This window comes from Pterocles gutturalis, unplaced genomic scaffold (assembly GCF_000699245.1).
Source record: "Pterocles gutturalis isolate BGI_N339 unplaced genomic scaffold, ASM69924v1 scaffold47421, whole genome shotgun sequence".
Classification (NCBI taxonomy): domain Eukaryota; kingdom Metazoa; phylum Chordata; class Aves; order Pterocliformes; family Pteroclidae; genus Pterocles; species Pterocles gutturalis.
In genome coordinates, this window is record NW_010107251.1 from 65,043 (window position 1) to 78,157 (window position 13,115).

At 42.5% G+C, this 13,115-nt stretch overlaps 1 protein-coding gene across 1 annotated transcript in view; it reads right to left on the reverse strand.

The window, feature by feature from the left end:
• Positions 1 to 11,400, reverse strand: part of IKZF2 (IKAROS family zinc finger 2 (Helios)) — a gene marked incomplete at its 5' end in the record, with an annotated part of 48,247 nt that extends 36,847 nt beyond the window's left edge. Inside the window, 2 exons of the mRNA XM_010088030.1 lie at positions 1,326 to 1,493; positions 11,134 to 11,400. Coding sequence (XP_010086332.1) covers positions 1,326 to 1,493; positions 11,134 to 11,400 — 435 coding nt within the window. The remainder of the gene's footprint in view (positions 1 to 1,325; positions 1,494 to 11,133) is intronic.
• Between the last annotated feature and the right edge of the window lie 1,715 nt (positions 11,401 to 13,115).

Consider the following 13,115-nt stretch of genomic DNA (forward strand, 5'->3'; position numbering starts at 1 on the left):
CGTGTGAAAATTGCACCTCACAGTTCCACAGACATTTTCCCCTCCGACTTTCAGATCAGATCCTCTCGGCTGACAACTCTCAGGCAATTCTCTCTCAGCCTAGTCCCACACTTGCACTCCCTTGGAAGTTCATGCTTTCTGTCAGCAGTACGTTTGCATCAATACAGCCTCCTGCATACTCCAAAGTCAACCTGGAGAAGCTTACTAGCTTATCCTTTCTGATTCTTGGAAATGTCAAGGCAACTCTGTATCCTAAGACCAACCTAATGCTTATAAAACAAAAGCCTCTACTGAAGCAAGGCTGACCTTGTAGAAGAAACACGTATGAAGAGTCAGGAAGCTCCATGGTAACATTTTCACATGCGGAAAGTGGCTGCACTTCAACCACTGTGTTTCAGTAGTCACACACTTGCTAACACCTCAAAAAAGTTCATCTGTAATGCTGTCACTTGTAACCAGTCCAATTATCTCTGCTCATTCAACAATGAAAAACCCAGTCTCCTATAAATGGCCTGGACACGAAAGTTTAACATCCTAGGAGACAAAAAACACAGCAAGTTAAGATCTTACTCAAGAGCCCTACACAAATGAGTAAGTGGGCAGAACGTGGCCCCTTGGTGTAGTGTACATGGCCTAGAAACACATCTGATCCTGATCATCAGGGCTACCAAGGTGACTATGAACACGCAGTTATGCGACGGTATTTCTTTAGAACATATCAAGAAACTGTATCAAGCAGACTCAATATAGACATGATACTATCAAGCGGTAAGGCAAAACAAACCCAATCTCTCTCCGTCTGCTCTAGGCTGAGTGCTGTGGCTGCCGTGAATTAGGACTTTACAGCAAGATGTAAATGAATCAAAAATGCAATCAGGACGTTTCTGAAAGATGAACAAGTATGAACTCCACCAGCACATGGTATTTATTAGATGAAGAAATGAGTATGAACTGCAAAGCAGCCTTCCAAGCGCACACAGTTATTCTTTGTGATCTTTGGAATTTCACAGCCACTTTGGGGCTGAGAGTGTCAAAACAATCTGCCAGGGAAGCCTGGATACACCCAAGGAGACATTCAAAGGGAAATGTGATAGCATCAGCAGAGGAGCTCAGTTACACAAAAGGAGAGGTGTGGCTGAACCACAACTTTTCTGATTCACATCAAGGCTTTCCCAAAGTTCAGAGCTGCCCTATCTGAAGAGGATGGTACAGACCCAGAGCCACAAGGAACACACAGTTATTTTCACAACCGGCTTCACTTAAACACTAACGACAAAGAGGTAACGACAAAAAACAAGGGGGAAGAGAAGACAAGGTGGGCTCACCAGAGTGTGTCCTGAGGTGTCCTGTGAGGGCGTCCCTCCGTCGGCAGGCATAGCTGCAGAAGGGACATTTGAACGGTTTCTCCCCAGAGTGCAACTTGATGTGCCTCAGCAGATTCCCCTTCTGGGTAAAAGAAGCTCCACATTGGTTACAGTGGAAGGGGCGTTCACCTGGAAGGGAAATGGCAGGGAGAGAGCTGTCAAAAAACATAGGAAGATACACAAAGGCCATTATCCTGCTGTAAGAGTGCCATCTTACACAGGCATGATCCCCACCCACCATCAGCACATGGCACTTGCTAAAGTCAGAGGCCAGGGTTTTTTTTTTTTATTTTTTTATTTTTTTTATTTTGCACAAAGGGCAAAGCCTTCAGCAGGCATTTGGAGCGCTTTCCTTCTGCAGCACCAGCTTGAGGTGATTAACACAGCCTGATTTTCATAAAGTTCTCAACCTCGGAGGTTTTATCCTTCATAAAAGATGAGCTCTGCTCAAAATCAAGATCCATAACTGTGGTGTTGTAGTATTTATCTCTACGGTTTTGAACTTATTTTTAGTATAGGTGCAATCCATATGAGTATTTAGAACAGATTATAACAATTGGACTTGGGCAGATGTTAAGGCCTTTGCTTCAGATCAAATCTTTTGCTCATATTATACATTAATTGAAATCCCTTTTTGAAGGCTGCTTTGCATTGCTAGAGTGGTATGAAGAGAACTGATGCAAGTGAGGATCAGGCCCACAAGCTCTGAGCAGTAGCAAACATTGAGAAAATCTTACACCATTAAACTGTGAAATAAAGCGAATTTGTGCTCTAAGTAAAACTAATTGAAAAGACTTGTTTGATGAAAAAAAAAATGAACAGAAACTCTACACGTTACGCTTTCCTTTCACCCCATGCATTCACACACACATGCAAAACTTATTTTGATGTTAATCCTTCATTTTTGCCCCAGACAGCGGGGATTGGGTCCATAACAGCAAACACCAAAAATTTTAATTATTATTATTATTTACAGGAAAACCTCTGACAAACTCACACAGGTTTTGTGAAATATTATCAAAACCATACTCGATGTCAACATTTGTTGAGGACGCTCAGCCTGTTCCAGCATCCTTGGGCAGGCAGTCAGCTCTAATCATCAACTTACATCCCACCAGGTACAGCTGAAATCAATAGGGCACAAGCATATACTCCTGCTGGCCACTTGCCTAAGTGCTTTACTGCAGCTGGGCTCTAGATGCTGACATGTTTTCACCAGCTAGGGCCCCAGTTCAACAAGGTCTTGAACATCAGATTTCAGATGTATGCAGTCTCATTCATTTTTTCAGTTTATCACCTATTACGGAGCCTTAGTCAACGCCTGGCGGGACTTTCTAAGGTTGAATTCATTGGCCTCAAGCACAGCTCTTCTGAAAAACAAACGTGTTCTGTGATCTATCACATCTCTCCAAAGCCTTTTTCAGTTGCTTTAAAATTATTACTCCCTTGCTGGATAAAATTAAGGCTACATTTTAATCAAAGTAGTTCATATGTTTAGTGTAAAGTACAACATACGTCTGTTGATTCAAATGGAAAGAGAAGGAGGAAGAGACCTCTTACAGATGTCCACAAGCAGTTCTTGCTTCAGGGGCTGAAATCACTGCCAGCATTACAGTCCTGCCAGGAGGGCAGCAGAAGGCACGTGTGCCGTATACATCCCATACCTCTGCAACTTCACTTCATGTGTGTGAGCTGGAAATTACATCTGAAACCACTGCAGATGCACTGAAGAAGATACTAAGGTTCCTACAATCTTGCCAAGAATGTTATGGAATAATGATTTAAAAAAATCAGGGCAAAAAGCTCTTCTTCCAATATGCTGAACACAAGCTCATTGGAATTGATAAAAGAGTTTGTGGTTTCCCTTTTAAACTCCTACACTATATTTAAAAGATCTGATTAGCCATTATCTTCTTTTATATCATTTCAAAATGTCCATAACAGAGATATGTAAAGAGACTGCAGTAGAAAAATAGATGGGGTTGTTTTTTTTTTTTCTTTTCTGTTTTGCTTTCACTGTATGAGAAAACAGGCAAAACCCCTTCCTTTGACATGTTTCTCAGTATTCAGGAATGATAGCTTCAGTTTCAGGATGACAACATTAAAGAAAGAAGCGAGCTGCTTACCAAGTCTCAAGTCTTTCCTTTTACTCCTGCTGTATTTAAAACTATGCAGTTGATGTGTTTTACCCACTACGTCACCCACTTATCTTTGACATTTTGGAGGCCACATATGAGCAGGTATTATTCCTCAATAAACTGGCAGCTGAAGAGATGCTGAAAGCCCTTGGTCAGGAATTCAAACAGTCAGTGCACGACAGTTCAGTGGCAGAGATGACATAAAAACACTCACCACAAAGTCACCAATAGTCTGCTCCTCTCTTGCAACAGACAGAATGCGCTACAATAGCACATCTTACCTTAAATAACCTTTTCATCTATTTAGAGCCAGCATGAATTCATTTTTCCTACTGGCTTAATTCTGGGTAAACAGCTGCTTTGATCTGTTTATTGTATTCTTCTCCAATCATTCAATTCCTGCTCCTTGTTTAAGCTGCAGGCTTGGGGGATGACCGTAATTTTAGTCACACCTTCACACTATTGATTAGCAGCTTTTACATTTAGCACAGCTAATTTTAGAGACAATTATCCAATAGAAGGGTACAGATTACTTACAAAAAAGTAAAAACTGAATAATAAGAAGATCTTGCTGGTTTTCCAAGAACTCTGCTGTCTGATCCCCACTCCAGACACTAGCAAACCAGCCTTCTTTCTCACTTCACTGCCTTAAGAAGACTGTTTTCCAATTATTTCTCCTGCTGCCTTTTCCTAGTAGGTTTGTAAGTGGTTCTCCAGTATTATTTTTTCCTAATAACAAAATAAGAACCTTGACATCCTTATTCACTTCCCTTACACTTCTGTGACAAGCAGAAGATTTATTCATAGGCTGAAATTAATCACACTTCATTCTAAACATACCCACTCAGGAAAAGTCTTTACCTAAATACATTTCTTCTCTACATGGCAACCCCTGAGTGTGTTTAAAATGTTTTCCTATCTTTGGGGGTGATAGCAGCACAGACATACCAGAAGCTTATAGACCTACTAAAAAAGTGGCATACACGACTACAAGAGGCTATTGATAATAAGAAGCATGGTGTGTAATTCACAACTGTAGCTATATATTACCCTTTGACTCTACAAACTTACACTGATTTATTAAAATAAGAACTCCTTATAAAAAAGGACATGTACCGAAATGTGACTAAGCAATCTTTTTGCTTTTCAACACTGGAAACTATGTGACTGCAAAGTATTTTTAGTCTACTTTAAGTAGCAAACCTTTTCTCTACTTTAGAGCTAAACTAGGGCAGAAAAACCTCAAACCTTAGTGATTTTAAAAAAAAAAAAAAGTTTGAGTGAGGAGAGGGTGAGCTAACCAAACAAAAAAAAAAGTTTCTTTTCAACTCCAGACTTAAGATCTAAAGCCAGACAAAACCAAGAATGCCTAAAAAGCCTTGTTCTCCAGCACAGGGAATTTAACTATCCGAAGTTACTTCAGGAATGGACAAGGTAAGGTAAGCCAGAGCTGCAAAGTATTACCTTTCATAAAGGCTTAGTAAGAAGGGTTTATGCCAGGGAAAAGCCTTGATAATTAAAATAAATTAATAAATAAGTAAATCCATGGGGGTTTATCAATTTACAGTTAAATAAAGTATTAATTAAAAGGCATGATTTCAAATTTTTACCTCTAAATTACAGTAAAATACTGCTAAAACTTCACAGTTCATTGATTAACATACATCCGTTACAGCTATGTCTCCTCCACGAAAAATAATAATGAAATAATACTGCTCTTTAGCTACAGTAGTATCTAAAGTACACAAGTTAACTTGCTGTTGTGTAAACAAACACTGAGATAAAAGGTGAAGTGGACCATCGGAGTCAGGGTCCTTTCACAAGTATCTTTAATATATGGCAGCTGGCTGGAGACTTCACAGCACAAAGCCACGAACACCGTCTGGCTGATACAACCCGAAACCGGGCGAATGAACTGATTGACTTCCTACTAATAGCTTTCATATTTTACTGTGTATATGTCAAGTGTTATTTCAAAAAGCAAACCAACTCCTTTTTCTGCTTAATTGGAAGCTTCCCTGCACAGCAGCTCTCCTTTACCGCCTCAGCACGGAAGTGCTGCGCAGAAGTTTCAGTATGAGTTATCCTTCTTCGAATCTCATACCGGTGCAAAATACATCACTGATATTTTCTGTATCAAAACAGAAATTTAACTGAGGACAAAGAGCCTGCAGACCTTGCAACAAAGGAGACTTAGATTTTCATAACCTTTGACTGGTGACTTTTGTCCCTTTGAAATCAAACGGAGCGACTCACAAAATAACACATCATAATGTTCTTGTTAACAGCCAGGCATGGTTATTTCTACAGCAGTGCTCAGGTCTCTTCCTGGGAATGTTTTAATTATTAAAAAAAAAAAAAAAAGCAGCTTTTTTAAAGTCCCTTCACAGTAACAAGAAAAGCCAGGATAGGGTCTTTCTGAACATAAGAACCAGGTCCAATGGGACTCCATCTAACATCTGCCCCGGTTAAATGTATATCTAAGATGTCAGCCTTTTTTGTCTGGCACATACTTTTGATATGCGAAGGCAAGCTTAGGTACTTCTCAAACAGGACATTTTTTTTCTAACCTCTTAATGCCAAATTACTGTGTCCATGCTGCCATCAAAAATCATTTGCTCATACTGATAATATTGATTTTCACCCTTCTGCAGCAGGCTTTTTGTTAATATTCAGTTAAAATGAAACATTTCTCCTGATTCATCAGATGCTGCAAGCACTCTGATTCTGCTGTCCCAGGAGCACAAATGAAATATTAGCTGTGCTACTGACATCCTGACAGGCAGCGAGTTGCAACCTGCCTTTACCCAAGCGAAATACAGAGCAGCAGGCTTTGCTCCATTTCGGTATTTGTTATTCTGGCGACTATCTAGTCTGCATACCTACTTACTGTTCTATCAGATTCACTTAGCAGGCTGCACATCACTTAAAATCAGTGATTTCCCTAGCTTTTTTGTTGGGAAAAATCTACTTACAGACAGGACAATTTACAGAACAGAAGTGACAAATCTCTCATGAAAAATTCCTGGGAAATCCTGAGTGATTTCCAAGTGTCCTCTGTACAGAAATTTATGACCATACTCTTAAGAGAGAAAAATCCTTTAAGTGAACTGGTAAAAATATCAGAAAAGTTTAGCCACTGAGTACTGCAAGTAAAACACATCTTCCTGCAGGGAGTGATTTCAAAAATCTAAGCTCTCCTTCCTTATGCTAAAAGAGAAAATGAGACATTTGTAAAGTTTAGATTTAGGAACATAAGCAGAAAGTATCACTTGGAGAATTTTGGCCCTACAATTTTTGATTCAGTACCAAATCAATTCATATTGCAAGAGGTAGGAGGCTGCATTAGGTTACAAATTACAAATTAAACCAAACAAAACCTTTCTACTAGAAGAATAAGACAGGCAGTTAATTGTAATGTTTGTTTAAATTTGTTCCTGGTTAGCTTCTTTAAAGTCTTCTATACTGAACAGCGTGGTTGGGGTTTTCCTGCTTTATTGTGTCTCAAAAACTTGAACTCTGCAGTGTTGCATGGGTTCAGCTGTAACGGTATGGATGCTAAGACAGAACTTGAAGACTTCCCTCATGGGCACATAACGTATCTCTTTTCACTGACTTTAGGGGTACTAAAATCCACCTTGAGTGCAAGCAAAGATCTGAGACCCTCCTGCAGCTAGCATCCCCAAAAAGCCTAAAAATAACCTATCAGCCGCCCCAAGTGAGAGTGGGGCAAGACTGCTATCCCCGCTGCCTGCTGCGTCGTGCCCTGTACCCGGGGATCCTCACTGCATCCACACAGAGAAAGCATTTAACCTCTGGCTGTTCTGAAAACCAGAAGGATGGTCCCAACCTTCCCTTAGAAATAAAAAGTGTTTCAGAATCCAGCAGTGGACTAGATAAAGGATGCGGTGTTACGGTGGAGGAAAAAAAAATCACAATTCACAGCCCAAGGGACAGCAACACGTGGACCTTGCAAATCACAGAGGCAGCAGTACAGCTGCACCAGCAAATGGTTTCCGCTTTGCCAAAAATGAGGAGCAAGCAAATTTTAATTCAGGCCCACTAGCAGAAAGCCTAGAGAGGCGAGAAATCACTGGAGTTCCTTTTCATTACCTCAGACAAACTGGATTATTGACCTTATCTTCTCCCTCTCCCCTTCCCTCAGCATCCCCAAGCACAAGCCCCCAAAGTATCCAGTGGCAATATTATGTGACCAGTCATCTCCCGCAGTAACAAAAAACTCTGATAAAGATGCTGCAATTTAGGGCATGTGCTGTGGAATATGAAATTTGGACCAAAAGAAGATAGTATGGGAAAGGAGGAAAATAAATCAAACCTGACACATGCTGTTTTCCTGACATGAGGACTTGGCACGTGAGAGAGGGGGTGGAGGGTTACCCCACTCAGGAAAGCAGGGAGTGCATCGTGCTTAATTCTCACATTGAGCGTTTTATTTATTTTCTGTCAGCGATGACAAATAAATAGAGAGGCTTTCTCATGATGCCCATGCAGATTAAAAAAATGTTTCACCTGAATTATCAGTGTTTCAGAAAAATGTCGTGTTTGGCAGTATCAGATGAGCAATGCCAAGGGCTCCGTGACGGAGGTGTCGCGGACCAAAGCATTGCTTCCACCACGCACAAGGGGCAGCGCTTGTGCAGATCTGAAGGGTGAATGGGAAATCCCCAACTTGGTCTACCATGGGAAGGGGTGACTACAGGCACCAGAGGACACAGATGCTCCAGCACACGAGGGTGAGAGACAGGACACAGAGTATATCTACTCTGGGCTAATCCACGGCACAGATTATTCTCCCTGTCCCTGTATCTGTTTGACTGAACTACCGTAATGTGGCAGGGGAAGACAACTGCTCCTCAGGAACAGATGAATAATGGCTGGAGAAAACTGCGACTTCACATGTGTAACACAGCCAAAGCCACATGGAACAGCTTCTCACAAAGCCTGGGTCCCCGGAGTAAGGAAAGCCACACGCTTGTCCCAGCATACGTGCAATTTACAGCCTCTACTACGGACCGCAGCATTTTGTGTGATTTACATAGAATGCTGACAGGTTTTTCTGGGAAGGGAAAAGGACCTTAGTTTTTGCCAATGCAAACAACTGGCCAGACCATGCTTTGGTTGTGTATAGATAAACAGGAGAGAAAGGCGGGATTCAGCTCCCAAAACATACTTAAAGTGGCTTTGGGAGGTAAGGATTTACATGCCAGTTGCATTAGCCGATAAAGAATATCATCTACTTCCACCCACTAGGGACAACCTCCCTTCCCTCCACTGTTCTCCCCTGGGCTGCAAAACCAGACTACCCACAGGTCAGGGCTCATTCCAGAGCTGGGGCCAGCCCATGACACCCGGCTGCCGAGGAAGTGGCAATATATTTTGAAATGCTGCACTTTAAAAGATAGATACCAGTATGTTAAAAATATTCCTTTAAGTCAAGGATGTGGAAATCCAAGCAAACTTCTCCTTCTGTTGTGGACAGTGAAGTAGCAGCATGTATTAAAAAACAAACAAACAAAGTGGGGGAAAAAGAAATCCCACGCAAAATTTGCCAACTGGTTTACTGAGAGTAGAGCACCGAGCCGCACATTAAAAGGAATGCCATTTCTATATGCTTGAAATCATCTGTATAGAGCAATACATCACAGCTCCTCAGCTCAGATGGGGAAAGTCAGAGCTCTACGATGAACCAGCAGTAGCCCAAAGGAAAAAGCTACCCGTTATGCAATTCCTACCCATGCACCTGCATACAGCCGTCTTGCCTGCACGCAGATGAGATTTTGTTCTGTTCTCTTTCAATTTGCATGTCTTCTTTAACATGAAAAAGGCAGCTTGTCTGTATTTAAAGGACACACTAGCTACTTAGTATCTCAAAAAATGCAGACCGTTTAATTAAGTGCCTCAATCTAAATTTAGCAGGTGTAATTTAGCTGCTCAAGTTCAAATACACGGACTCCGATGCACCTACAATACATATGCTCGGATACGCGCAAGCACTAATGAAAACTTTTAGGCAGGTTGAAAGCTGGGTACTCAGTCTGTTACATTCTCTTTCCAAAAAGCATGTCAAATTGTTAATCAAGATTTTGGTTCTTCAGATAATGCTTTTCACCTGTCATAACTGCTGCCTAAAATCACAACTGCATCATAAACGATACCGCAATGCTTCGCATTATACATTTATGTTAAGTTACTATCAATACAACTTACTTACAGAGCATTAACTATGTAATATATATTTATTATTCCTCTGTACAGAAATTCTATTGATTTCTTTCCCATCAAGAGCACACTACTTGACTGCAAACTACCAGGTTTACAAAGGGATTACACAAAGTCTTTCTTACTCTACCTTAAAACCCCACTTTTCTTTTTCTATCTTAGCTCACTGTCAGTGTGAGTCTCTAACCCCATTAAATAATAGCAGAGAAAGACAGAAAAACAAAATATCTTTCCTTTTGTCCAAAAAATATGAAGAACAAACACCCACTGAGGCTCCAACACAGAAACCTACACTTAACTTTAATAAGATTTAAGTGTGTATCTTAAGTTAAGCATGTATTGTAGCACTTCAGGTGACTTAAATCTCATCAAAGTTAAGCACAAGCTTAAGTGCTTTTTGAATCAAAGGCTCTGCCAGGTAGACCTCTGCAAGACCGGAGAGCATTGTCCTCTGGCACCTTCTGTGCTTTTATCCTGTTGGAGGTAACTGTCCCTCCCACCTGAGCACCAGCATAGGCAAATGAGCAGCCTCTTGGACACCTCACTTTGTCATATTAGCCAGAACACCCCTGAAATTCCCTTTTTTGAACTTAAGGCCTCATCTTTCAGGCCTGAAAGACCTGTTCAATCGGCATATCCCACAGGTTTTGTCTGCCTCTTGAGTTCTCAAATCCATAAGCCTAGTAAGCTGTTTTGGTCTCCAAACAGTAATAGTAGTAATAGTAATAAAAATAAATTATAAGAGAGTGCAGGTATTGAAAGGTGCCACAAAAATGGCCTCTGGATGGCGAGGGGGAGCCAAGCACTAGCCCACAAGAGTGCTTCAGGTGAGATTTCCCTGATGGAGCTGTCACAGGATGAGCAACAAGCCCATCCTGGCATCAGGATCTCTAGGTAACGAGTGTCCCCTGCGGGGCTGGCTAATCCCAGGTTTGCCAGGCCACCGGCATCAAGCCCAGCCACTTGCAAAGAAGGCATGAGATCCCCAGGAAGCTGCTGGCGCTGTCCACCTGGGAGCACCTCCAAGGGAAGACTAAGGCTCACAAGCCTTGCACATGCGCACACACATGAACACACACACACCCCCCATGACAGACAATGACTCTCACCATCTAGCCCCTGGTCAAGAACAGTAAAGAAGGCAATTTCCAGACTTTTGTGCTGATTTAAGAAAAAAGGCTGGAAATCAATGTCAAGGAAGCACCATGCTTGCCAGAAACACAGCATCACCAGAATTCAGGAAGAAGGAAAAGAACCAAACCAACGAAGCCTGTCTTTCCCTCCCCAGCCTCCTGCTACCCCCCAAACGAAAAGGAAAAAGAGAAGAGTTGTCAGGTAATATCAACATTAGATGCCACTGCCAGTCATCAGATTTTCTTTCAGCTGCTTACCAGTGTGGCTCCTTTTATGTACCATTAGCACATTGGGCCCAATGCAAACCATGCCACAGACGTCACATTTCAGTTTACCATTCGGAAGCCGGATTCCTCCCTCGTTTGTTAGCTCCTGGATCTTTCTGTTATCCGCCATCTCGTTACTCTCAGTGAGGGGCTCTTCCAGGCTGCTTCCTTCATCATGAGCCCTGATCTCATCGTCCTGACTCAGGGGCTTCCTGTCACATTCCTCATCACTTTGCATTTCTAGCTTTACTGAATTTGCTGAAATAAAAAAAAAAAAATTAAAAAATAATTTAAAATGTGTATTTTCCAAGTTCCCAATCACTAATATCATGATAAATTTCTATTATTATCAGTATTAAAGCACAGCCTTGAAGCTCAAACCAACATGAGGGTCTCGTGGTGGTGATGGCACCACAAGTTACAACTGCATGTTTCTACAAGGCCTTGTTCGTTTGTTTTTTAATTCCTAATTTCTATCCCTATTTTACAGCTTAGAAACTAAGGCACGGTGTGATCCAGAGACCTACCAAAAGCTGCAGAGATGCGGCAGGCTTAAGAACTGACCTCCTGCTTCTCAGCTTGAAACACAGGAGCCTCCTTCCGTTCAAGGAGCCCAAGATACAAAAGCAAAGGACATAGCCACAGCTGCTTCTTCCAGCTCTCTCCTGCCTTGTGCACCAAGACACAGGGTTTCCAAAGACAGGACACAGCTCGTGGAAACAAGCACCCTTCACAGGCAGGAGTGTTCAAACCACAGGGACCTAGTGAAGCCGGGCTTGGGGGCTGTGTTGGTCATCTCCACATCACTCTGCCCACACAGGCAGGTTTCCTGACAGAGAGGAGACCAATCTCTGGACGAGCCTCCAGTGCTTTTTTTGCTACCATCTTCTGATTCATGTAAATGGGATGCTGCCAAGGCAAACAGGTCTGAAGGGAGCCCTACGCTGCTGGCTTATTTATATTTGCAAGTGAAATAAGCACAGTTGAAGATATTTCATATCTGCCTGGTTAGACTGCCGGGCTCACCGCCGATTTCTGCGATCCTCGGGTCACAGGCTAAACCTTCTCTAACAAGCAAGAGCTTGTGGGATCATCAAATCGTTAAAGAAAATGAATGCATCGGGCTTTCTCACGTAGGGGTGTCAGTGTCGGTGCAGGGGTGTTTTTATCACCATCTCAATGCCTCAGTGGTTGGTCGGAACTGCTGAAAGGCCTGTCCCAGAGTCACACTCTCCATCCACCCTGTCAGCCAGAGGGCAAGCCCACGTGCCTGCTTCCCTAAGCCTTGATCCTGCTGAGGGGTTTAAAAAGGAGGTGATTCAGCCTTCATTTCTAAGCAGTCTTTGACCTCTGTACTAAGGCCATTAGCACAAGTGCTGGTGACAGCAGAGGACCCGGAGCACAGCTGTGTGCCCTGGGCCTGGCCGGTGTCTCTGAGCCCTGGCCAGGTGAGCTCCAGAGCAGCTGCCCAAGGGGTCCCTGCCCGGGAGCCCAACCAGGGAGTTAGGAGGAAATGTGTCTGACTGCTGTGGGGCATCACAGTTTCAAACAGCCAGCCTGGAAATGTCAGAAGAACAAACCCTAGAGCTTAGACTTCCTCACTCCTCCTCCTTCCTCCTCCTTCCCCAGAATTTATGGTTAAAGCAAACACAAGGTTCAGAGACTGATGTTGATGTTACAACTCTAAATTGCTGCTCTTACTCCTAGGCAAAGCATAATGAACAGGGTAAAGGCACCACAGCAATGGTTAGATGTTGCTTTTTAATCACAAAATTGATGAAACACATCTTCCACTGTTCATCAAGGCACTAATGAGAACTAAGGAGTGAAAGTATTATTACGACAAAGCCCACCCAGGGCAAGGACACAGCCCGATCAGATCACAGCAGACTAGCATCAGCACAGGCACCGTCATCGAAACGGTCTGTAACTGTGAAATATTTGAGCACTTCATTTATAGAAGGGAATTGATA